The 26,856-nt window shown below is 41.9% G+C and overlaps 1 protein-coding gene across 8 annotated transcripts in view; it reads left to right on the top strand.

Moving 5' to 3' along the window:
• The window catches only part of PIGX (phosphatidylinositol glycan anchor biosynthesis class X), a 29,641-nt gene that overhangs the window by 2,283 nt on the left and 502 nt on the right, over positions 1 to 26,856 (top strand). For 5 of the 8 annotated variants that reach the window (XM_037908615.2, XM_007056957.4, XM_027819338.3 and 2 more), the window contains exons 3-7: positions 1,356 to 1,419; positions 1,949 to 2,090; positions 3,381 to 3,594; positions 5,510 to 5,610; positions 11,719 to 13,059. In XM_037908615.2, the coding sequence (XP_037764543.1) occupies positions 1,356 to 1,419; positions 1,949 to 2,090; positions 3,381 to 3,594; positions 5,510 to 5,610; positions 11,719 to 11,877 (680 nt within the window). In that variant the 3' untranslated portion in view covers positions 11,878 to 13,059. Of the gene's footprint in view, positions 1 to 1,355; positions 1,420 to 1,948; positions 2,091 to 3,380; positions 3,595 to 5,509; positions 5,611 to 11,718; positions 13,060 to 13,150; positions 14,277 to 16,306; positions 20,235 to 21,003; positions 21,809 to 26,856 lie in introns of those variants that run through there. The other 3 variants (XR_006283823.1, XM_037908616.2, XM_043522601.1) reach the window with 3 other exon arrangements.

Genomic DNA, 26,856 nt, shown 5'->3' with positions numbered 1-26,856 from the left:
TGCTAAGAGATAATTTGTGAATTCCTCGCATACTATGAAATGAGAAGGGATGTGAAGTAAGAAGTGTGGGAGAGGTTATTAAACTTTCCATTGTAGAATATCCATAAATCCTGAGATTAGTTTCAAATAATACTGTGCTAATCAAACATTTTATTTAAGGGAAGAATGAGCACATGTGGGACCAAAATAATTGTTGGTGTAAGCAGGTGCAATTTCATTATAGTTATTGGAGTTACTCTTTCTTATATTAGCAGTGAATTGGATCTATAGTTTGATAAACAATGCAGAAATACAGAGATGCTTGTGGTTTTACTACGTAATCATAGAATGCTGTTTATGTATTGGGCAGTATTGAAAGAAAAGGTAAAATTTTTAAGATTATAGCTTTTGAAGGTATCACCTATGATAGGAGAAGACACAAAACAAACCCACTGTATTTGCAGTTTTTTTTATTTTACATTGGAATAAAGCCTCCAAAATGTTAAATCATCTGAAAAAGAAGCAATAATTTTCAGTTTTGTAAATATTCATTTTTTTTCTGATGTTCTGAACATTTCCCATCCTTCTCACTGAAAAGTTTGGTAGGTTTTATTAAACAACATCAGTTATAATAAATTGTTGTTAAGAATGTTTGAAATGTTAGTATAACCAAAAGCAGTGTGTGGTTCCTATGCATGGTTCCTTTAATCTTTTTCTACGCTCAGTACTGCAAATGATTACAGAAATCAAAAGACAAGAATAAGTCAATTGAACTTTTCTGAGGTCCAGAAAAGTTATATTATCTTGTGCAGCAAGCAAATGTATTTTGCTCAGTTAAAAACTGACTCAGTGTGGGACCAGGTATCAAATGTCATTAGATTATTAGAATTAACTAGATTTATGTACACAGAAGTATTGTAATTGGTCAAGTGTTTTTGTCATTTTTGATTGCTTATAGCGTATTCAGCTGTCCTTGCCACAACTGCTTTGTTTAGGCTGGAAACATCTGTAGGCCCTTGGTGGTGACATTAAGTAACACAATCTGTGTTTAGTTAGGACCCAGTCCTGCAAACACTTATAGACATGCTTAACTTTAAGCACATATTTGTTTGTAGGTCTGGGTTTTACATCTGAGAGCAGGAGAGCCAAAGAGAATGGCAGGGTTCTGGCTGTGTCCAGTGACTTAAAATGCCCTTTATACTGACCGCAAACTAGGGCCTGTCTCATCTTTACCATCACTGATTCTACAGTCGCTTCTTCCAGACAGGTAGTAAATTCAGAATTTGCTGTAGCTAGTTAAAGTAGCTCATCATTGTTAGTCCTAACAATGTAGGCAATACTATAAACACTAAAAGTTTGTTTTGTGGTGTTTTCAGCTGCACAGGCCACTTGTCCTGATATCACCGTGACTCAACAGCTTCTGAAAGAGGGATTTCATAGGTGAGTTGATGACAGCCATGTACTTGAGCAATGCATCAGTTGCTAGTTACTGCCCCTGTTCTGCAAACATGCATGTACTTAACTGTATGCATGTGAGTAGCTCCATTGAACTCATGCATAATTGAACAAATGCACTGCACTGTATTCAGTGGGATTACTTATGAGTAAGGGTAGGCATATATGTAGGTGTTGGCAGGATCAGTGCTTAAATATTTAGTGGCCACCTATTAGTTTATATTACAGCAAGAACATGAAGCCAACACGAAAATGTATTTCTGAGTATTTTCAGTAATACTGGTGCATAAGTGGGGAATTAACAAAAAAGAGACATGTTGGTTTTCACAGATATGGAAATACAATAAAATATTGTTTCCTAAAAGGAAAAGGTCAGATTCTAGATAGATAAATGTTGTTTTCTATATTCTCAGAGCATCCTACAAATAGCAGAGAGCCACATCTAATATTTGAGATGATCTGTTTAAATTTTTGTGCAGTTATTTGAAATTTATGCTAACATTTTTTTTTTAAGAGACCTGCTAACAAAGGTAGAACTTGGTGCAGGGGATGAAGCCATAGGAAGCTGCACTGTGGCAATTAAAGAACACCTACCAACAGGACTTTATGTGGATCCCTATGAGTTAGCATCATTGCAACAGCACAACCTAACGGAGGTACGATGTCCAAGTGGTCATGTTGAATTGTTTGGAAGTGGTTCAAACAATAAAAAACATATCATGATTTGATTATTTGCGAGTAAATATCCAGTGTCTATAATTTGAAACATTAGCGTGAAGATGAACTTTCATCAGCCATTCCGATTTGACCCTTCCCTCTTATGACAGAGCTTTCTACTATGTAGGGGCACAGTCATGGATGGAAACTAGAATGAAGGGAAAACAGCTTGCATTAGATTGAAGTAACTGTCCAGGAGTTGTTAGGGAAGATGATCCTGAGGCTCTGAGGAACTCCCCCAGAAGATGTGGTTATAGTGCAGTTGGAAGACATGTAGGGTACTTCTATAGGATTCTCTTATTAGTTATATAGGTAGTGTGTTTTTCAGAATATTGGGTGTGAATATATTGGCTCTCATGAGCAATATAGACTTGTACAGAGTGCAGGGGAGGATGGTGGTATTATGGTTTATGGTGACACCAGTGACCTGGGGAACTGTAGGAAAGAGGCCCTGGAAGCTAAATTTATCCATATAGTTTAGAAAAAGTTTATGGGACTCTACTAAAGCATTTCTTCAAAATGCTCCAGGTTCTTCACACAAGGCCTACTGGGAAACAAGAAGTTTCAGGAAATGCATGCAAAGTAGTTATTAGAGCACTTTGGGATCCTTGGGAATGAAAGTCACTTTCTGAGGAAGGATGGCGTTGTGTTTAAGGTGCTATACTGAGACTTGGGAGACTTGTTTCAGGTTCCTGACTCTGCCACAAACAGTCTGTGTGATCTCAGACAAGTTCCTTAATCTATGTGCCTCAGTTCTTCCTCTGTAAAGTGGAGATGATGATCTCTCTATTCCATCCTTTGTCTATCTTGTCTATTTAGGTTGTAAGACCTGTCTCTTACTATGTGTAGATATGGTGCCGAACACAATGGGACCCCAAACTCCATTGGAATCTTTAGGCAGTACTGTAATACAAATTTAAAATATTGGCCCAAGTGTAGTCCTCAGGTAACTACCATAACGTCACTGAAGTTAGCAGCATAACTCTGATGGGCACTATGTGAAAAGGACAGTCACAGAATGAACATGGCTCATTTTATTTTAGTCATTCTGAGGAAAAAGATCTCTAGTCTGGGAATTAAATTGTTGTCTCCCTCATGACATTGTAGTAGGGTACCTTGACAGGTTGACTGTTTTAGTCATTTTAATCCTGTATTCCCTATATAACAATATCAGTGTGTTTTTCATGACATTCATTCTTCTGTATTGACTGTGTCTGTGTTTTCCACAGGCTCTGATGTTTCCAGATACTGTTGATGTGGAATCTCCTGAGTACTTAGCCACAGACCTTGCCATTGTTGTTTACATGAAACCTGACCCTCAGTGTGCTCGGTGTTTTAAAGCCATGTTGCCTGTGCACTGCCGGTATCACCGGCCAACAGAGGATGATGGGGTAGAACTTTCTCTTCTGAAGAGTCCAGAAATATTGATTCATTGCCATAAAAGTGAGAAATACACATAACTCCTACTTTGTTGTATGAAATAGGGAGGGATTAGAGAAATAACTATTACCATACAGAGTGTGAAATCCAGACTTTGGGGAAAATCACTGGTGGAGAGAGGTATGTGGATAGTCATTTAAAAATTGGGAAAATAGTGACTGCAAATGAAGGGCAAATTATTTTTTTACATCTATTTGGATCAATGCTACTTTATCCTGACAAAGGGCTAATTTAGTTGTTAATAAACTTCTTGGAAATCCCAGTTATACCCATTTTATCCTCTAAGTAATCCCCCCCACCCCAACCCCAGGGGAAGGAGGATTGTATCCCCTAATATGGGTCTTTAAGATGGGAGTGTTGACAGTTGGCCTGCTCCTTAGAATCCCTGTAGAATCTGGACTGATGAAGGTTTGTATGACCCACCTGTTTCCACAGCATTCTACCTTGCAATTGATAAATTGGAGAGAGTCCAGCGAAGGGCAACAAAAATGATTAGGGGTCTAGAGCACATGACTTATGAGGAGAGGCTGAGGGAGCTGGGATTGTTTAGTCTGCAGAAGAGAAGAATGAGGGGGGATTTGATAGCTGCTTTCAACTACCTGAAAGGGGGTTCCAAAGAGGATGGCTCTAGACTGTTCTCAATGGTAGCAGATGACAGAACGAGGAGTAATGGTCTCAAGTTGCAATGGGGGAGGTTTAGATTGGATATTAGGAAAAACTTTTTCACTAAGAGGGTGGTGAAACACTGGAATGCGTTACCTAGGGAGGTGGTAGAATCTCCTTCCTTAGAGGTTTTTAAGGTCAGGCTTGACCAAGCCCTGGCTGGGATGATTTAACTGGGAATTGGTCCTGCTTCGAGCAGGGGGTTGGACTAGATGACCTTCTGGGGTCCCTTCCAACCCTGATCATAGAATCATAGAATATCAGGGTTGGAAGGGACCCCAGAAGGTATTCTATGATTCTATGATTCTATGATGCAGTTCATGGTTTAGCCTATACAAAGGAAAGCTGAACTGTATCAATCAAAAGTATTCCGGTGCTTTCCAGCCCTCACAATGTTTAGGTAGGAAAATCTTTGTAGGGACTCTTGACTTTCTGAGAGATGGAATGATAGGGGCCTGCGGCTCTTTGTTTATAAGATTTTAAATGATTATTATGAGATATTGGATTTTTTTTTAAATAATCAAGTCCCCACTCCTACTACAAATGTGTTTCTTTTCAAGAGACAGACTCTCCCTAGCTCACCACCAAACCAGATATGTGAATACGTTTCTCACCTTTATGTCTTTACTCAGGCATTATTTGATGGATTATTTTCACTCTTACATCTTTGGGACTGTAGGGGGTTCTATATACTTTGATGATGGGATTTCAAGACTCTTTGCCTTCCCTTGTCTCCCTGCCACCTATAGTAAACTTTAATTGTAGGGATCCACATTTCCTAGTAATAGACTAAATTTAAAAAATAGCATTGCAGAGATACAACAGGAATCCATAAAGAGAAATGTTAAAATAGGTTATTATGGGGTATGGTGGAGGCAGGAACCATAGCAGCAGGGCTGGAAATTGGAGACAGCTCATAGACCAATGGTGAAATCCTGGTGCCATTTGAATTGTATTTCATCCCCATTTGCTATTCAGTGGGGCTAGGATTTCACCACTGGTGTAGACTTTCTTATATATCCAAAAATTTGTTGAATTTAAGGATTCATGAAAGGGACTGACGGCACTAGTTTGAATCTGCAGGTTTCCCAGCGAAGTTCTGCCAGTGTTGATGTTCTTTCACCCCTTAGCTTTTAGTGAGTAGAGACTGCTAAACTGCATGACGGACAGATATCCCCTTTGAAAGGATTTTGCATTCCATATATTGCTTCATCCTGGTCTGATTCTTGGTGTAACATACTTCTGCTTTTCCTAGGTTTCCCATCAGTTGAATGTTGGAAGTATTCTGAAGTGGAAGCTCCATGTTCAGTGAGAAACCGGCATATCTGTCATTGGAACAATGTGAAGTACAAACCTGTAAGTTCCTACTTCAGACCAGAAGGGGCCTCCTAGATCATTTAATCTAGTTGCTTGCTGTCATATAATCCCATTCATAAACTTGTAAGAACATAGGAACAGCCATACTGGGTTAGACCAATGGTCCAACTAGCGCAGTATCCTGCCTTCTGACAGTGGCCCATGCCAGGTGCCCCAGAGGCAATAAACAGAACAGGTAATCATCAAGTGATTCATCCTCTGTCGCCCATGCCCAGCTTCTGGCAAACAGAGGCTAGGGACACCATCCCTGCCCATCCTGGCTAATAGCTATTTATGGACCTATCCTCCATGAATTTTATCTAGTTCTTGAATCCTGTTATAGTCTTGACCTTCACAACATCCTCTGGCAAGGATTTCCACAGGTTGACTCTGCATTGTGTGAAGAAATACTTCTTTTTGTTTGTTTTAAACCTGTTGCCTATTAATTTCATTGGGTGAATCCTAGTTCTTGTGTTATGAGGAGTAAATAAGACTTCCTTATTTACTTTCTCCACACCAGTCATGGTTTTATAGACCCTATCATATCACCCCTTAGTCATCTCTTTTCTAAGCTGAAAAGTCCCGGTCTTATTAATCTCTCCTCATATGGAAGCTGTTCCATACCCCTAATCATATTTATTGCCCTTTTCTGAACCTTTTCTAATATACCTTTTTTGAGATGAGGTGACCATATCTGCACACAGTATTCAAGATGTGGCATGCCATGGGTCTGTATAGAGGCAATATGACACTTTCTGTCTTCCTATATATCTCCCTCCCAATGATTCCCAACATTCTGCTAGCTTCCTTGACTGCCCTTGCACATTGAGTGGATGTTTTCAGAGAACTATCCACAAGGACTCCAAGATCTCTTTCTTGAGTGTTAACAGTTAATTTAGACCCCATCATTTTATATGTATAGTTTGGATCATGCTTTCCAATGTGTATTAGTCTGCATTTATCAACATTGAATTTCATCTGCCACCTTGCCGTCCAGTCACTCAGTTCTGTGAGATCCCTCTGCAGCTCTTGAGTAGTTTTGCATCATCTGCAAAATTTGCCACCGCACTTTTTACTACTTTTTCTAGATCATTTATGGTCCCAGTACAGACCCCTGGGGGATACCACTATTTACCTCCCTCCATTCTGAAAACTGACCATTTATTCCTACTCTTTGTTTCCTATCTTTTAACTAGTTACCAATCCATGAGAGGACCTTCCTTCCCATCCCTTGATAGCCCACCTTGCCCAAGAGCCTTTGGTGAGGGACCTTGTCAAAGGCTTTCTGAAAATCTAAATACACTATATCCACTGGATCCCCCTTGTCCACATGCTTGCCGACCCCCTCAAAGAATTTTAGTAGATCGAGTGGCATGATTTCCCTTTACAAAAACCATGTTGACACTTCCCCAACAAATTATGTTCATCCATTGTGTCTGACAAATCTGTTCTTTACTATAGTTTCAACCAGTTTGCCCGGTATTGAAGTTAGGCTTACTGGTCTGTAATTGCCGAGATCACCTCTGGAGCCCTTTTTAAAAATTGGCGTCACATTACCTATCCTCCAGTCATTTGGTACAGAAGCTGATTTAAATGATAGGTTACAAACCACAGTTAATAGTTCTGCAATTTCACATTTGAGTTCCTTCAGAACTCTTGGGTGAATACCATCCGGTCCTGGGGACTTATTACTGTTTAATTTATCAGTTTGTTCCAAAACCTCCTCTAATGTTACCTCAATCTGGGACAGTTCTTCAGATTTGTCACCTAAAAAGAGTGGCTCGGGTTTGGAAATCTCCCTCACATCATCAGCCGTGAAGACCAATGCAAAGAATTCATTTAGTTTCTCCGCAATAGCCTTGTCGTCCTTGAGCTCTCCATTAGCATCTCGATCATCCAGTGGCCCCACTGGTTATTTAGCAGGCTTCCTGCTTCTGATGTACTTTAAAAAAAATTTGCTATTACTTTTTGAGTCTTTGGCTAGCTGTCCTTCAGATTCTTTTTTGGCCTTCCTAATTATATTTTTACACTTTACTTGCCAGAGTTTATGCTCCTTTTTTTTTCCGCACTAGAATTTAACTTCCGCTTTTTAAAGGATGCCTTTTTGCCTCTCTCTCCTTCTTTTACTTTGTGGTTTAGCCACGGTGGCACTTTTTTTATTCTCTGTTTTTTTAATTTGGGGCATGCATTTAAGTTGAGCCTCTATTATGTTGTCAAGCTTCATTTTAAAACTAGGTAGGTTGTTTGCACCCACCACTCCTATTGGGAGGCTGTTCCAGAACCTCATGCCTCTGATGGTTAGAAACCTTCTAATTTCCAGCCTAAACTTGTTCCCATCCAGTTTGTCCTCATTTGTTCGTTTGGCAATGTTGTCCTTTTTCTTAAATAGCTCTTCTCCCTCCCTGGTGTTTACCCAACTCTTGTATTCATAGAGAGCAGTCATATTCCCTCTCAACCTTTGTTCTGCTAATCTAAACAAGCCAAGCTTTTTTAGTCTGCTCTTGTAAGATAGACTCTACATTCCCAAATCATTTCTGCACCTGTTTGAGTTTGAATCCATGTTTCTTGAACGCGGGTGACCAGAACAGTACACAGTATTCCCAGTGAAGTCTGACTAGTGCCTTGTACAATGGCATTAATACTTCCCAATGTCTACTTGAAATATCTTGCCTGATACATCCTAGGATTGCATTTGCCTTTTTTTAATGGCCACATTGCATTGGTGCTCATAGTCACCCTGTGATCAGCTTATGCACCTAGGTCTTTCTCCTCCTCTGTGTTTTCAACTGATGAGCCCCCAGCTTAAATGAGACATAGTTACTTGATTATTCTTTAATTTTATCTGCCCATAACTACTCCTAACAATGTCTAGCATATTTGGTGCCGGGGTCAGCGGGGAGTGGGAAAAATGGTGGAACTCTGTTATACCAATAAAATAAAAACCAGCAGGATCTTATTAAAGAGGAAAAGGCAAAATACCACATTTATTGTGAATACAGAAAGAATCATAGTAAGCAGTTAGTTATAGCTATAACATTCCATTCAATCTCATATTTATTCACACATTCATTCATACAAACACACACACACAGGTACTGCAAGGTTGTTATCATAGTTACCAGCCTTAGAGTTGCTCATGCCAAGCCACTGGCCAGGTGGCCTGGATATGAGGAGGGAGCAGGGCCTTGTCAGATGCTCATCTGATGCTCCTGGAAGTTGGTTTGCAGAATCAGACCCCAAAATTCTCACTTTCTAGAGTCCATTTTTATAGGAATTTCTTTCTATGCCAGTCTATGGGAATTGCTTCATCATGCTGTTGCTGAATCAATCAGCAGATAGCACATTCCTGATGGGTCCGTGCTGCGAGATGTTATCTTGTTCTTTGGTTCTCCCATTCTTGAGGTTGTTGGGTGGATTCCAGTCTGCCCTCCGGGGGTCCTCTGGTTATTTCCACATGACGCCTTCTTCAGCCGATGGACACTGGATTCTTAGGCTGGCACCTCCCTGATCATTCAATTATTATCCACACCAAGCATCCATCCACATACATCCTCTATCTCTATTTTAATCATAATTGTTAATACAACAAAAGGGTGGGGAGTTTCTGGGTGCTGTTTCTGTTGTTACAGAGTATTGCTTTGAGTCTCTCTCTGTGTGAATTGCTTTGAGAACAGACTCTGTCTTAGAATGTACTAACGCAATTAGCAGCTTGCAAGTTTCACACATAGAGGGAGAGAAATCGTACCAAAAACCAAGAGACCTCTTAATTAGTAATACCCTGGAATTTAAACTGTGGGGAATCAAACTCATTTGTGATTTTAATACAGAACTTTTTTAATATGATCCAACAACTCAACTCATGCTCTACTTCCATTAAAGGATTTTTCTTGCATACCCCCTTACGAGAACTGACTGGTTTATAATTCCCTGGGTTGTCCTTATTCCCCTTTTTTATACACAGGTACTATATTTGTCCTTTTCCAGTCCTCTGGGATCTCTCCTGTGTTCCATGAGTTCTCAAAGATAATCGCTAATGGCTCAGAGATGTCTTCAGCCAGTTCCCTGAGTATTCTAGAATGTATTTCATCAGGCCCTGCTGACTTGAAGACATCTAAATTGTTGATTTTTAACTTGTTGTTTTCCTACCCCAGATCCTACCCCATTTGCACTGATGTTCATTATGTTCGTTGTCTAATAACTGCTAACTTTTTTTGATGAAAACTGAAACAAAAACATCATTTGACACTTCTGCCATTGCTGCATTTTCTGTTATTGTCTTTCCCTCCTCATTGAGTAACGGGCTTACCTTGTCCTTGGTCTTTCTCTTGCTTCTAAAGTATTTGTAAAATGTTTTCTTGTTACCCTTTATGTCCGTAGCTAGTTTAATCTCATTTTGTGCCTTGACCTTTCTAATTTTGTTCCTAAATGTGTTGTTTTTTAATACTCATCCTTCATAATTTTACCTAGTTTCCACTTTTGCTCCCTCTGTACATTCTGTGCTGTCCTTTTCCTTGATGACTGTTGCTGTCTCTGGACCTTTCCCCCTCCTGTAGTGGTTTACCTGGAGCCCTGAGGTATAACTGATGTTATGCATTGGTCTTCATAACTAGGCTTGGCAGAATTCTATTTTTTTATATATATATAATTTTGATGGATAATATAGATGTTTATTTTTAAACATTTTCTCAGTTTTTACCAACTTAAATTTTCACAGTTGTGGGAAATTGAGGGTCAGACAATAGTTATTTAATTATAGGAGATGTTGAGATTCAAAAAGTTAAAGCTCTATAACCACTGAAATACAAATTGTCAACACCACATGTCAGAATATACAAAGTAACTATCCTTATTCTAATAAGTTCTCAAGCATCATTTTTCTTACTTTACTTCTCTGTAAATTTTTATTATCATTGATGGAAATATTTTTTCATCTGGTGTGTGTACAGTGAAATAGCCGCTTACTGACATTTAACAATAAAAAGCTAATCCTTCCAAGCCTATGCATAAGGATTTTACTCCTGGTTTGAAGAACAAAAGGAGGAAGGTGAATGTGAATGTTCTTGGGTTTATACGTTTTGTGTTGGATGATTATTTTTAGAGAAAAGTTTAAAGAACAATAAAGGGAAAGGCCTTTCATGCCAATCTGGATGCAAACCTATGGCTTATGTCTCTGATGAAGTTTTTTTTTTTATTTCATTTACACTGGTTCTGGATTCAAGTCCTTGATACAGTCAGCACTTGCTTTGAAACTCAACAGTGCTGAAGTAGTGCAGAGATTCTGAAATAAGAGTGACCTGGCACTGTAATTTGAGCAACTCTGCATCTCGGAAATCTTTGGAGGCCACAGAACATTAAAGGTGACCTGCAAAGGATTTAAAGAAGGTGGTGTTTGTGTCCTTTTTTGCTTCTTTATATATAAAGACGGCATGGAAGCTTTTGGTCAATTTTTCTTTTGTTTTGTTTTTTAAAAAAGTCTTTTTGCTTTTTTCCACATGGAAATATCAGGAATATCATGTCTGGTCACCTGCTTTTACTGGAGGACTTCTTGTTTACTGTTCTTGACAAAAATCTTCAGGACTTCATTAATAATAAGGAGCATAAAAGGATGCAAGCCCTTTTTTTGTCTTTGCAGGTCATAGTTACATGAGAGTTATTTATCCAGGTATTCATTCCATAAGCTTATTTCTCCAGTCCTATAGTGTGCAGGAGTTGCATAATGTCCCTAATGTCAAGGTTAATATAAGAGCAAAGCTGTAGAGAAAATAAATGAACAGTACAGTGCCTCTGGTACTGTGTACCAGATAAATGCTCCAGAAGTTCAAGAAGAAGCCAGTTCTCAAGATGGGCAGACTAAATGTCTCTCCCCCCCGCTTTGACTTTTGAACTCCAGTACTGTATGAAAGGATAAATCTTGTAAATGAATGGAGAGCGCCTGAGCAACTAGAGTGGTTAAATGATGTTGAAGGCTGTTTACTAACATTAAATAGACTGTGCTGTGAAGCTTGCTTAATTACCATATATAAACGAGAAACAAAAGCTATTGAAAATGGAATAATAGCTCAAGAATATGTTTTTACTCGGGTTTAACATCCAACTCTCTCTTCATAGGTAAATAAGGAAGTGATACTGCAGGTTCCAGTGGGGCTCAAACAACATGGTGCCTTGGTATGTGCAGTGACTTTTCTTACCACCGTCCTGTGCTCCAGTCTGGTTCTTGCAGCTGTATGCAAATACGGACACTTCTCCTTGGTGCACTGCTCAGAATGAAACTGAGCAAGACTTTATAGCTGGAGTCAGTACGAAACAATAATGAGTACCATGCATTAAATTTAACTGAATGCAAACTTAGTCTGTTCCATTTAGGGTTCCATAAATGGAATGCAGTTTATTATCTATCACCTGTATTACGGTAATGCCTAGAGGACCCATCTGAGATCATGACCCTCGTGTACCAGGCACTATACAAACACCTAGTAAGAGACCATCCCTGCACCAAATAACGTGCATTCTATTTAGACAAAGCAGACAAAGGATGGGAGGGAGAACAAAGACAGAGAGAGATGAGGTGCCTTTCCCAAGGTTATGCACCAATTCATTGGCAGAGCTGGGAACAGAACTCAGGTCTCCTGTCTCCTAATCTAGTGTGCCCTATGTGCTGGACCACAATGCCTCTCGTTACGCATTCTTCTTCCAAGATTTTAAACAAACTGACTTGGTAGATTGATTATTATCAGATAAAGAAGTTCCCTGGTCATTAAACGTTTGAATTTTAAACTGTTCCATAATTAAGCTCTGTTGTGTTTGAATTTGTTTTGTGAGGCTGTACATTTAACCTGGAACAGGAAAGGATTTCCAAGCATTGGAAAGACACAATGGTCCTTATGTTATTAACGTTGACTTGCAGGAGGCAGCCAGATTTATATGATTTTAAAGAGGCCTTAAGAATTTGGAAGAAACTTCCAGGTGTTTACTGAGTAAATCTGAAGCTGGACTAATAACTCTGATTTTTCAGAGGATAATAGAGCCTGTGAAATAATAGAACCTCATCCAAATAGGAATTATTTTGAGAAAGTTCTGTGCATGTGTTATGCAGGAGGTCAGACTAGATGACCACAGAGGTCCCTTCTGGCCTTGGAATCTATGAATCTATGAAATGATGCTAAGCTGGAATTGAATACTTGGAAGACTGGAGGTAATCATCGGAGCTATTAAGAAATACAACGAAACAGAGAGGAAATTGCTTCATTAATGGAAAAACTGAGCTGCCCCAAATATAACTTGTGTTTCTGTTGTCTGTCATTAGGGGGCATTATGAGTTTAAGATAACTCCTAAGGCAGATTTGTGCAGAAGACTGTTTTATTTCCCATATATCTAGAGGATATTAAATATAAGTGATTCTGTTTATGAAATTACAGATGCAATAAAAAGCAAAAGTCCTGTCTTTCAAATTCTATTCCTATACCCTTCTTATGTGGCCTATAGTTGCGCAGCCTAGTCCTTCCTCTGTCAGCAGAATTGGCCTTTCCTCTTCCTCCACAGTTACAGCTTCTGGAATTCCTGGGCATTGTTCATCTCCTTCTGAAACTCAATAAAGAGCTCGTCTTGTGACTTCTACCGCAGGTTGGAAAGTGATTTGACTCTGGTCTCTTGTTTTCCCTTGACAAAGTGCAGAATGATGATGGCTGCACCAGTACTTCATCCACTACCTCAGTTTCTGACTCCTCTGCATCTGTTTGGGGGAAGGGAGATATTCAAAAAAAAATTCAGATAGACTTTATTTGTTACTTATTTAGCCGTGTCTGAGCAGCTGTGCCATGATGAGATCAGCTGTGAGCATCTGTTGTTTAACTTGTCCTGGGATGGGATTTTTTTGTTTTAATTTCCAAATTTGAATTTTTGGGGTTTTTTTGCTGTGTTATGTCCAAACACATGCTGCATGCTGAACCTTGGAACTGTGACATCACAAGTGGCCCCCAGCTCTGGCAGATAGTTCTCTTTTGAAGTTCCTCCCCTTGTTCAAGGTTATATTAATCTTGAAGACAGTTAGATAACGTTCAGTGTGAACTATTTAAAGTGATTAGCCCACCTCATATCATTGCTTAGAGAAAGAAAACTGAATTTCCATGGGACAAATTAGGAAAATACTGCTAGTTGTGGAACTTAATGAGTGAGTGGCTGAGAAATGTGCAGAGTTGACCATAAAAATGGAAAACAAAGTTCACAGTGGTAAACTGGAGTGGGAGAAATGGTGTGTATCTTTATGAATTGCACAGAGCCAAGCATGCTGTTGTTTCTAATCAAATAGTTTGCTTTAAAAATTAGGTGCCTCCTAGTGAGGATAGCATCAGTGCACTGATTAGTTTTGTTTGTGCCTGGTCATTGTAGTGTAAATGTGGAACAGCATAGGATAAATTGCTTAGCATTTTATTTATCTTCATTAATGTTTATGTTAATTATTTCAGGTTAATTTGAGAGAAATAATCTTCTGCTCTGATAAATTGCGATGGTGTCTATTCCTGAATTTCTGGTAGAGGTAGGAATTTGATTACAGAATTAGCAATTTGGTACTAGTAGGCTTAATCTTTAGAAGCTTTAAATGAGTTTAATGGCCAGGACAACCCTTTTTCCCCCTTTGCAGACACACTAATGTTCTTACCTGTTGTTGCTGAATGCAGTGTCTGCCTCCATAAAGGTCTAGTGTGCTCCTACGGCCTTTCCTGCACCTCAACCATATGCCGGAGCACATCAGTTTGATCCTCCAGTAGCCTCAGCATTGCATCATGCCTCCTCTCACCACACCAACGCCACCTCTCCTCTCGCTCATCCCTCCTCTCCTCTCGCTCGTCCCTCCTGTCCTTGTGTTCATTTTGTGCTTTCCTGGACTCTGACATTGTCTCCTTCCACGCGTTGTGCTGGGCTCTTTCAGCATAGGAGGCCTGCATGAGCTTACAGAACATTTCATCGCGAGTGCATTTTTTCAGCTTCTTAGCTTTGATAGCCTCTGGGACGGAGATGATAGGGGGAGCGATGAAACATTTGCAGCTGCGGGAGGGAAAAAGGGAGATTAGTCTTTAAAAAGAGACATTTTAGGGAACAATGGGTAGACTCTTTCACAGTGAACCAAGCTGTTAACATAACATTTCATAGCACGTGTGCTTTGTTTACAAGGTAGCATTTTGCCTCTTATATCGAAGGCCTGCTGGTATGGTGTGAGAGATGGTTTCAAACAGCAGCGCCCTCATTTCACATACCAAACAGCTGTTGGGTTGGCTCTTTAAAATGGGTTGGCCATTTAAAAGGAGGGGCTGCAGTGTTCGGGTTAACATGCGGCACAAACCCAACTAACTCCCCCCCCACACACACACACACCCCCAATTCTCTGGGATCATCGCTTCACCCCTCCCGCCATCGCATGGCTAACAGCAGGGATGATTTCTGTTCAGCCACAGGCAAACAGCCCAGCGGGAGCGGCCACCTCGGAATGTCCCCTTAATAAAATTCCCCTATTTCAACCAGGTGACCATGAATGATATCACTCTCCTGAGGATAACACAGAGCGATAAAGAACATATGTTGCTTGAATGCCAGGAAACACCGGGACCATACGCTGCCATGCTTTGTTATGCAATGATTCCAGACTACGTGCTGCTGGCGTGCCGTGCTAAAGTGTCCTACCATGGAGGACGGAATAAGGCTGCTCTCCCCAGAAACCTTCTGCAAAGGCTTTTAGAGTACCTCCAGAAGAGCTTCATGGAGATTTCTGGTCCATCCCCAGAAGCGTTAACAGACTTTTCCAGTAGCTGTACTGGTTGTGAATGCATCCCAAGTCCTCAGGGCAAATTAATCATTAAACACACTTGCTTTTAAACGGTGTATTATATTTACAAAGGTACACGCGCCAGAGGTCCCTTCCCCGCCTTCTAGGTCCGGGAGCCCGTCTTCGCTGGGTTGGGAGGGTACTAGATCCAGGGTAAAGAACAGTTCCTGGCTGTCGGGGAAAACAGTTTCTCCACTTGCTTGCTGTGCTTCAACCTCCTCCTCCTCCTCCTCTTCCTCGTCCCCAAAATCCACATCCCTGTTGCGTGAGAGTCCATTGATGGAGTCCACACACAGGGCTGGGGTAGTTGAAGGGGCACCCCCTAGAATGGCATGCAGCTCATCATAGAAGCGGCATGTCTGGGTCTCTGACTCAGAGCAGCCGTTTGCCTCTCTGGTTCTTTGGTGGGCTTGCCTGAGCTCCTTAAGTTTCATGTGGCACTGCTGCGGGTCCCTGTTATCGCCTCTGTCCTTCATGCCTTTGGAGATTTTTTCAAATATTTTCATAGATGCTAAGGTCAGAAGGGACCATTATGATCATCTAGTCCGACCTCCTGCACAATGCACGCTACAGAATCTCACCCACCCACTCCTGCGAAAAACCTCTTACCTATGTCTGAGCTATGGAAGCCCTCAAATCGTGGTTTAAAGACTTCAAGGAGCAGAGAATCCTCCAGCAAGTGACCCATGCCCCATGCTATGGAGGAAGGCAAAAAACCTCCAGGGCCTCTTCCAATCTGCCCTGGAGGAAAATTCCTTCCCGACCCCAATATGGCGATCAGCTAAACCTTGAGCATATGGGCAAGATTCACCAGCCAGATACCCAGGAAAGAATTTTCTGTAGTAACTCAGATTTTGGCATTTTGTCTTTTCGAACAGAGTTCTGATAGCACGGATTCGTCTCCCCATACAGCGATCAGATCCAGTACCTTCTGGGACTGCATGGTCACCTGTGCTGATCAGCTCGCCACGTTGGCCAAACAGGAAATGAAATTCAAAAGTTCGCGGGGCTTTTCTTGTCTACATGGCCAGTGCATCTGAATTGAAAGTGCTGTCCACAGTGGTCACAATGGAGCACTCTGGGATAGCTCCCGGAGGCCAATACCGTCTAATTACGTCCACACTACCCCAAATTGGACCCAGCAAGGTCAATTTCAGCACTAATCCACTTGTAGGGGAGGAGTACAGAAACCGGTTTTAAGAGTCCTTAAAGTCGGAAAAAAAGGCTTCGTCGAGTGCAGGGCTAAACCGATCTAACACTGCTAAATCCGACCTAAACTCGTAGTGTAGACCAGGGCTAAGAGTACAATTGCTCTCTCTGAATACAGCAGGGAGGTAAACAACAGGGAGGGTGAAAAGCTATTGAAATTATAGGACAATGTTGGCTCAGGATCAAAGGGGTATAAACTGGTCATGAACAAGTTCAGGCTGGAAATTAGAAGATTTCTAACCATCAGAGGGATGAGGGTCTGGAACAGCCTCCCAATAAGAGTTGTGAGGGCAAACAACTTGATTAGTTTTAAGACAGAACCTGACAAATTGGAATGAGATTGTATGGTGTGGTTGGTTGTAATGGTAAAGGGTGGGGCTCAGCAGCCCTGAGGGTCTCTTCTGGTTTATGTCTTCTGTTCCTAAAATCTCTGCTTCAAGGCTAGACACTGAAGATGTCACAAAGGATATCGCGGTGTCTGGAGTGGCTCAACAACTGAGAGTGCATACCACAGGGTAGACTGTCAGAAAATAAGGGCAGATACCCCAAACTGGCGGTATGTTCTATAATTAGATTTCATCAAGCCTGTGAAATCCTGGATCACTGTACCAGTCTTACAGTGGAGTCACAGACCGTCCTCTTAGCCTCTTCAGTCACCCAAACAAACTGAACTTTGTGATAAAAGGTTACTTAAACCTAAAATTGCACCACATTGTTTCTCCTAGTCCCAAGAGACCAGTCACTTACCCTGAATCAATTGATACTCCAGATCTTACATCAAAGACAACGCTGGCAGCCAATTCTATAGTAAACTGACTATAGGTTTATTAGCTAAGAAAAAAGAATGAGAGTTATTGAGAGGTTAAATCATGTAAAATATAACAGGTAAATCACAGTTTGAAACTCCAAATGGTGGTAGAGATGTAATGAACTGCTGGTTTCCCAAAAGTCCTTTGGGGCTACCCAGAATAATTCTGGGGATCTCCGTCTTCTTGTTCAGTTATTGTGCCATATTAGAATGCAAACAGTCCAGAAATGCAGGATCTTTCTTTGAATCCATATTTATATCTTCTCACAGAAGAGAAGCTGACTCTTTCTAATCATGTGGGCTTTTCTTTTGATTACAGATAGTGAGGAATGCACTCACAGTCTTTAACCTCGAATATCACACACAATGATCTCTTACTTTGAAGTAGCGTTTTCTATTAAAGTCGTTAAATACTTGATTAGCAATTCATAAGATTTCTTTGGTGGGTAATTTAGTTACAGGGTTATAAACAAATGTTTGCTGCTTCATTACAACAGGAATAGATAAGCGAGAACAATAGAAGTAAGGACCCGATCGTTTTCATGCAGTTTAAACATCTGAATACGCACTTATATATTCAAGAATTACTTTGATCTGTCCTAATAGCAAGTAAATTAGCCTGAATACACTCTTACATATAACAATTGCTTTTGATCTATACTAATGCACAAGTGAACTGGCCTGTGGCCCTGGTTTGCCAGTGTCACTGAGGGATTTCCTTTTCCCCCTTCCCCCCTTCACCCCCCAAAAGTATCCTGGGTTTTTCTTATCTCCTTCCTCTGAAGAATTACAGAGGCCATTGCTGGCGATGAACCACTGGACAGGATGAGTCAGTGCTCTGGAGTGGTACTGAGCATTCTCTTTCTCAGGTGCTTGGCTGACTGGTTCTTGCTCACATGCTCAGGTTCCAACCGATCATCATATGTGGGGTTGCAAAGGAATTGTTCCCCAGGTTAGATTGGCAGTGGCCTTGGGTTTTTTTTTTTTTTTTTAAATATGCCTTCCTCTGCAGCGTGGATGCAGGTTGTTTGCCAGGATCATTGGGGTCTCTCTCTCTCTTTCTCTCTCTCTCTCTCACTCACTCTATCATTTCCCTGCCCTCGGGCACCAGTGCACCTCATCCCTTCTATTCTCTGCTTGTGGCACATAATAGTTTAGTCTCCTGTGGGCTGTAATACTTTGGTCTGATTTGGTTATTGGGTTTACTGTGCAGTCAGTGGTGTTGGTAGCTTGTGACATGCAGAAGATCAGACTAGATGAAAGAAAATTAAACCCAATAGCAAAAGATTCTTTAGCCATATAAATAAAAAGAAAACAAGGAAAGAAGAAATGGTGTCGCTAATCACTGTGGATGGGATGGAGTATAAAGATAATCCAGGGATGGTCTAACACCTAAACGAATATTTTTGTCTCAGTTTAGAATAAGAGTAATGAGTAGCTTGGGACAGTGGCAGGATGGCCAATAGGAACAAAGGTATGGAAGTTGAAATTACCACATCTGAGGTGGAAGTCAAACTCAAACATCTTAATGGGACCAAACGGGGGGGCCTGGATTATCTCCATCCAATAATATTAAAGGAACTGGCACATGAAATTGCAAGAGCAAGGATTTTTAATGCATCCATAAACTCGGGGGGTGATGCCCTATGTGACGTTATTGACAGAATCTGTAACCGTATAGATCACTGTTGCAACCACTGTTATATATTTGCAGCAAATATTGTACAAAGGTTGTCATGTGAGGTGTCTATGGAAAGGTTATGATTTGCTAATTATGATTATGCTATCTGTGTGTGTATCATTTTTGTAGTTGAAATTATGAATATTGGCTATGTACTTGCATCTCAATGTGTTTTGATTCCAAGAAGCCTTAGGGCATGGCTACACTTGCGAGTTAGAGCGCATTAAGACAGCCCCGGGCGCCCTAACTCATGACGCGTCCATACTGGCAAGGCACGTAGAGTGCCCTATCTCTGCGGCTGGAGCACTCCTGGTAATCCACCTCCATAAGAGGCATAATGCTTGGTGCGTCCTGGCTGAAGCACCGCGGTGCCAGTGTGCACGCCCTGGTCTGTTAATGTGCTCTGATCGGCCTCCAGAAGTGTCCCACAATGCCTGTTCTAGCCACTCTGGTCATCACTTTGAACTCTACCGCCCTGCCGTCAGGTGACCATCAGACCTGCCCTTTAAATTCTCTGGGAATTTTGAAAATCCTCTTCCTGTTTGCTCAGCAAGGCATGGAATGCTCTCAGTGCATCTTTCCAGGTGACCATGTGTCCATGCGCCAGGCAATCCCCAGTATGGAGCAATGGTGGGGTGCTGGACCTCGTCAGTGTGGGGAGGTAGCTGTCCAGTCCCAGCTGCACTCCAGCCATAGGAATTGCGGTACCTTTGGGAAGATATCAAGGGACATGATGGAAAGGGGCCATGACTGGGACGCCCTGCAGTGCAGGGTTAAAGTGAAGGAGCTGCAGAATGCCTACCGCAAAGCCCGCAAGGCAAACTGCTACTCCGGTGCTGCCCCTGCAACCTGCCGTTTCTACAAAGAGCTGGATGCAATAGTTGGGGGCGACCCCACCTCCACTCCGAGGACCACCATGGACACTTCAGAGCCCAGTTCAACAAGTCAGGAGGAGGAGGAGGAAAGCGGGAGCGAGGGTGCTGAGGAGGAGGAAGACACCCCGGCATCCCCAGATGCAAGCAGCCAGGAGCTGTTCTCAAGCCAGGAGGAAGGTAGCCAGTCACAGTGGCCGGTGCTTGGGGAAGACAAACACCAGAGGACGTGCCTGGTAAGCGGCTTTTATTTTGGGAAGGACGTTATTCTGTGCGGGCTCTTGGGGTGAGGAGGGTTAGGACTGCATGCATGCCTAGATGCGGAATAGGGCATTGATGTGTTCTCTCACATCGCGGTAATCGGCCTCAGTGATCTCTTCAAAGGTCTCATGCAGAAGCTGTGCAATGCGCTTGTGCAGGTACCTTGGGAGCGCTACTGTGCTCCTTGTCCCAGTCAGGCTAACATGTCTGCGCCACTGTGCCGTGAGGGGTGGGGGACCATTGCTGCACATGGGGAAGCTGCATATGGGCCAGGGCGGAAGCCGTATTGTAGTAGTAGACCCTCCCTTGCTTCCCAGGTCACCCTCACCAGCGACAGGTTTCAGAGTAACAGCCGTGTTAGTCTGTATTCGTAAAAAGAAAAGGAGTACTTGTGGCACCTTAGAGACTAACCAGTTTATTTGAGATATCACCAGCGAGATATCTTCCAGGATGAACTCCTGTGGAAAATGTGGGGACAGTGTTCAGTATAGGGGCCCCCTTCAGCTGTTGGCTCTTCCCAAGGCACAGTACCCCAGAGGACAGTACAGCAGTGAAACAATCAGTCCCCCTCGACCCTGTGCTTACTCACCATTTTGGGGTTCCTGTGGGTTATGTGCGCTCGCTTTGGGACAGGCAAATTCTGCTATTGTTTAGACTGTACTCTTCTTTAAGTATGGGTGAATCATTGCTCTGTCTGGTGTGAACAATGCTGCCTCTGTTAAGTGTTGCATTTTGCCTTTACAGATGCAACCTTGAGATCTCAGCTGTCCGTGTTATCACCATCTGAAAGATTCCAAAGAATTAGAAAGAGGCCACGTAGAAGCAAAGAGGACATGCTGCATGAAGTAATGCAGCAGTCCCTTCATGAAAATCAAAAAGCGCAGGAGTGGAGGGAAAGTGAAAAGAGGTTCTGCCAGCAGAATGCGGAGTGCTGGCACCAAAGCATGGAGAGGCTGATAAGCATTATGGAGCACCAAGTGGAATCGATCCAGGCGCTCGTAGCCATGCAGGTGGAGCACTACTGCACCCTCCCCCACTGCAGCCCTTGTCCCAAAACTCTTTCCCTTGTGCCCCCATGTCACCTCCAACCCACTTTCCCCAACATCCGGGTTCTTATCGCCACCAGCTGCCTCCAACACCTGTAGCTTCGTCACCCAGTCCTGCAAACTATGACCCTTACCCGCTGCACCATGCATTTTAGCCAACCTGAAGTCTAACACTCATTGTACAGCAGTGCAGACAGGAAGTATGCAATAGGACATGAGAACAGGACATACGCAAATCTGTGATTGAACCGTTCCCCATCCCACCCCCTTGCCCTTTCTGTTTCCCAAGCAGTTGTGTTTCTTTTCAGTAAATGAATTTTCTTTTAAATAAATGGCTTTTTTGGCTTTGAAAACATTCTTTATTATTGCATTACATGAGTCGACATCATCGTCAGACTCCTTACTGTCAGTTTGTAGCTTAAGGAGTAACTTGACTGTCAAACGTGACGTGCTGGCGAGACCCATCAGCATATTCCTCAGCACTTCAGGATCCATTCTCACAGAAAGAAAGGGAAGAAAGAGCACACAGTACAAAAAACATTGAAAGATGGCGCCAAATGTGTACAGAAGCACAGGGATTGCTGGGATGCGAAGCGATGCATCACAGGGCGGTGGGACAGGACCCAGAATGCCCCGCCCCCTTCCCACAAGCCACAGCACCAGAATGGGAAGAGCTGCTCTGTGGGATAGCTGCCAATAATGCACCACTCCCAATGCCGCTGCAAGTGCTGCAAATGTGGCCACGCCAGTGCGCTTGCAGCTGACAGTGTGGACACTCACTGCAGCGCTTTCCATATTGTGCTCTCCGAGGGCTGGTTTAACTCACAGCACTCTACATCTGCAAGTGTAGCCATGCCCTTAGTAAGGCATTTGGTCAGCTTCTTGAGAAAGGAATTTTCAAATTAAGTGCCCAATTAAGAAACACTTAACTGACAATGGGCCTTGGAAGATTCCAATCCACATAAGAAGTCTTCCTGGGGACGTTCAAGTTAGCATAAAGAAAAGGAGTACTTGTGGCACCTTAGAGACTAACCAGTTTATTTGAGCATGAGCTTTCGTGAGCTACAGCTCACTTCATCGGATGCATAGCATATCGTGGAAACTTCCACGATATGCTATGCATCCGATGAAGTGAGCTGTAGCTCACGAAAGCTCATGCTCAAATAAACTGGTTAGTCTCTAAGGTGCCACAAGTACTCCTTTTCTTTTTACGAATACAGACTAACACGGCTGTTACTCTGAAACCTGTCAAGTTAGCATGTAAGCAATGGCTGCCGCCTGTAAAGAACTGAGTCATGCATGGACATGTGATTTGCCCATGTGAATCCAAACTCCATTTTGCTCTAATTTTCCACGGTAAGAACAAAGAGGTGTTCTTACACCTGGAAGAAACTATAAAAGGCAGCTGCCTCATCTCTGTCTTGTCTTCAGTCCTGCTTCTTACCTCTGGAGGAACCTTGCTACAAACTGAAGCTCTGAACGACCCATCCCAGCCGTGGATGTACTCCAGAGACTTGATTTGAACAGTGGTTCATTCCACCACTGCTACAAGCCTGAACTGAGAACTTTTCCATTACTGTATGTAATTGATTCCATTTAACCAATTCTAGCTCTCATGTCTGGGGGAAGAGTTCCTCTGGGCAGGGTCCACTGGCTCCCTGGACATCTATGAGGAGCAGTTGGCGCCGTTTGGGAGTCTCTGCTTGGTGTCCCCCTCTGGATCTCTGATTTTGAACCTCTGACTCTCACTCCCATCCCAGTTTTTTCATTTGTTGTCCCCTGTGTTTAGTTAATGTCTGGGTGTACTGGCTACTCCCCGTAGGCTGTGGAGAGGGGCCTCTAGATGTGGGCAGGACCACATGAACCCATCCTGAGTGCTTCAACGGGTGTTCTTGCTGCTGCTTCTGTTGGCACCCCTGTGTTAGAAGAGTGGCACACACTGGTGAATGGTGGAGGATGGCAACAGTGGAAGCTGCTGCCATTTGTTCCCCCTAACTACCAGTGCGTTTAGATGGTGGGGCAAGGAAAAGGTGTGCAAGCTACATCTGCAGAGACTGGTGGTGCCTAAGGAACGTAGAACACCACCCAAACATGGTTAATTTGTCTTCAGTGGTGTTGATACAAGCGTTAGTTCTCCCTCCCCCAAACACCTTAAGGAAAGAGGAAGGATGAGTAAAGTATATTTGTAGGGATGTGAGATGCAGCTACCTGGTGCTGCCAGACGTCCTTTCATAACTTAGTTTATTCTGAGTTTGTGACAAACATTTTCTCGTTTTTCAGAAACAGTGTGGATTTCAAGGAGACAATTTGTGTCCTTTGTCTCCTATTGCAATAAAGAAGCAGGATACCCCCTCCTGCACTCATGGTAAATAAATTTTATTCAGCACTCTAAGAAGTTTTGAGGAAATATATCAGATTTCAAAAGAAAGGAAGACAGAGCTGAAGTGTGAATTAGCGATAGACAAAAGTGTAGATGACCAGAGTTTCTATTCCATCTCTGTCTCCTTTAGAAAGAAACCAGCTCTCAATCTGTCTGTGTTTTGCCACGTACAGTAATGGTGCTATAGAATCATTAGAGAATGTTTGGCTACTACTCAGGAAATATCTTACTTAGCGAATTTTGCATTTTGAAGTAGCTTATTTTACAAATAACAACCACCTGTAGGGATTGTAGGCGATGATCCAGAGGTGTGACCAGACTCCTCATTGTTTTTATCCAGAGGCTTGTCTGTTTGGCTCCCACCCATAAATGTCTATCAGTCTTCTGTAGGATTTCTCAGGCCCTTAGGACTTTTGAGGGTGAAGCAGCATTTTAGTGCACCCTGGCTATTGGGGTTGCCATTTTAAAGTAACAGGGAATCAAAGAGCAAGAAGATAAGCAGTACAACTGCAGGGTAGGGGCTGCTGACAAGAGCACACATTTGCACCTGGACAGGATAGTATTTATTAAAAAAGTCTTTTTGCCCCAAAAAGGGGAAAGAATTGCACAGCTCAGAGAAGCAGAGGACTTCAGACTTTTCCATAGCCTGTGTGCCAACAATGAGAAATTTAAAAAGCCTGCAATTGTAGTCTGACTGAGGCACGTATTAATACATGGGTTTTGTTTTAAATGAGGGAAATAATCCCCCTGTGGTAAGCAGGGGCGGCCCTAGACTAGCTGCCAGCAACTGGAGCCCTAGGTGAACCATGCAATCGGTGTCCCCCACCCCCAACCCCAAGGGCAGATCTAGGCTGAGGTTTTAGGTAAACTGGGAAAAATTTTGTCCCTTTTTTCCTTTTAATGTTTTTTTAAGCATTTTTTTTTTAAATGGGCTTAATTATTCGGTTTGTCGGTCCTTCTGTCTGTCCAACCAATGTTTCTGAGATCAGATAAAATAGAGACACGAAATTTTCAGAATAGATTTGTACATGACTGCTAGATGATATTTCAGTCCGATTTCAATAAAAATGAATTAAAATGTTAATTATATTTTTTATTATTACAAATCCAAAATCATCCATTAAGCTATCCTGTTTTAACTGCCATTATCACCACATCCAATATAGAAAGAAATAAGAAAACTCTTCAATGAACTTTAACCTGTATTTACAAAACACTCCAAATTAAAAAACACTCTGTGCTCTTAAAACATGACTTTTCTTGCGTTAAGTTTTGAAAATTCAGTTACTAGTTCTTTTAGATCCAGTTTTCCAGCTATTTCATGCTCTGTTGACATTGTGGCAAGTCCAACATGTCTCTCTTGCACCATTGTTCAACGCAGATATGTTTTTATCAATTTTAACTTTGAGAAGCTACGTTCCCCACTAGCTATGGAAACTGACAAAAACATTTTCACAAACAAACTTCACTACTTCTTTAGTTTGCTGCAGTTTTTGAATAGCTGAATGTATGTTCAAGTTCTTTTCCTGAAGCTGCTTTAGTAAGGTTTAGTAAGTGAGGTTAATCTCGAAAAGGATATTTATACCACAAAATGAGTGAAGTCACAAATTTGAACTTGGAAAGGCCATTTGCAAAAGCTTCTGTAGCTGAACGTGCCGTATTGCCAGATGATCCAGTAAAGATAGTATCATCAGAAATTTCAGTTGGGGCATCATAAATGTTTCCAGGTTCATAGCGAAGAGGCTTCAAAGCATCAATGCTACTCTCCCATCTTGTCTAAGTGGTTTCACAGTTAGAGAATTCACATGGTGAGTCAGAATCTCCCAACGGCATGCTGAGCCTGAGAAAAACACACAAACACGTTGCACTAGGTCAAAGAAACTGCTTGCTTCCAAACAGCATCTAGCAGCATCATTGAGAACCTGATTCAGAGACTGCGCACTGGAAGGAACAAAAAAGGCCCTAGGATTGATTTCCATCGTTGTCCTTTGCACACCATTGTCTTTACTCCCATTATCATAGCCTTGGCCACGTAAGTTTTCAACAGAGAATGACATTGTTTCAAGCTCTTGTAGAATAGTTTCAGTCATAAATGCTCCAGTCGTCTCCTTCAGTGGTATGAAACTCAAAAAATGTTCCTTTATGAGCACTTCAACATTATCTTCATCTGCAGACTTTTCCATATCCACAAAATGAATGATCATCATCATTTGTTCAACATGACTCACATCTGGTGTACAGTCCAGTATTATTGAAAAGTATTTTGGAGAATGGGCAGCTTCTACAATTTTCTTTTTAATGGCATTTGCTAGGATTTGAATCAGTTCATTCTGCATGTTTTTTCCTAAGTAATGAACCTGTGTTTCACGATCAGTTATTTTACATAGATGCTCCTTCATGACTGGATCAAACATAGCTAGGTATTCAAGAAATTTTAAAAAGTTTCCATTATCTGGAGAGTATAAGTTTTCGTTTCTTCTGTGGCCGCGGAATGCTAAATTTTGCCCACCGAGAACTCTCACTAAAGCAATCAGATGCTCTGATATTTGTTGCCAATATTATTCTTTTTCCTTGATCATATGTAAATTTTCTTCGATAGTTTTTCCTTTTTTCAATCATAATTCAAGTTCTTTCCAATTTTGAAAACATTCCAAATGTTCTGTACTTCTTTCACGTGAAAAGAGAATTGAAGATATGTTTTTCCAGTCCTTCGAACCATTTTCAGTAAGCCATGTACCAATTGCTTGATTTCTAAACAACTTGCAGCAAAAGCAAAACACAGAGTCCTTCGACACTGAATATTGTAACCAGTTTCGATGAATTTCTTCCCCATTAATGACAGGTTTCAGAGTAACAGCCGTTGTAGTCTGTATCCGCAAAAAGAGCAGGAGTACTTGTGGCACCTTAGAGACGAACAAATTTATTAGACCGTAAGCTTTTGTGGGCTACAGCCCACTTCATCGGATGCATAGAATGGAACATATAGTAAGAAGAAATATATATACATACTGAGAAGGTGGAAGTTGCCATACAAACTGTGAGAGGCTAATTAGTTAAGATGAGCTATTATGAGCAAGAGAAAAAAACTTTTGTAGTGATAATCAAGATGGCCCATTTAGACAGTTGACAAGAAGGTGTGAGGATACTTAACTTTAAAGGGAAATAGATTCA

Source organism: Chelonia mydas, chromosome 9, assembly GCF_015237465.2.
Source record: "Chelonia mydas isolate rCheMyd1 chromosome 9, rCheMyd1.pri.v2, whole genome shotgun sequence".
Classification (NCBI taxonomy): domain Eukaryota; kingdom Metazoa; phylum Chordata; order Testudines; family Cheloniidae; genus Chelonia; species Chelonia mydas.
Note: the sequence above shows the minus strand (reverse complement) of the source record. Positions and strands in the feature narration are given on the sequence as shown.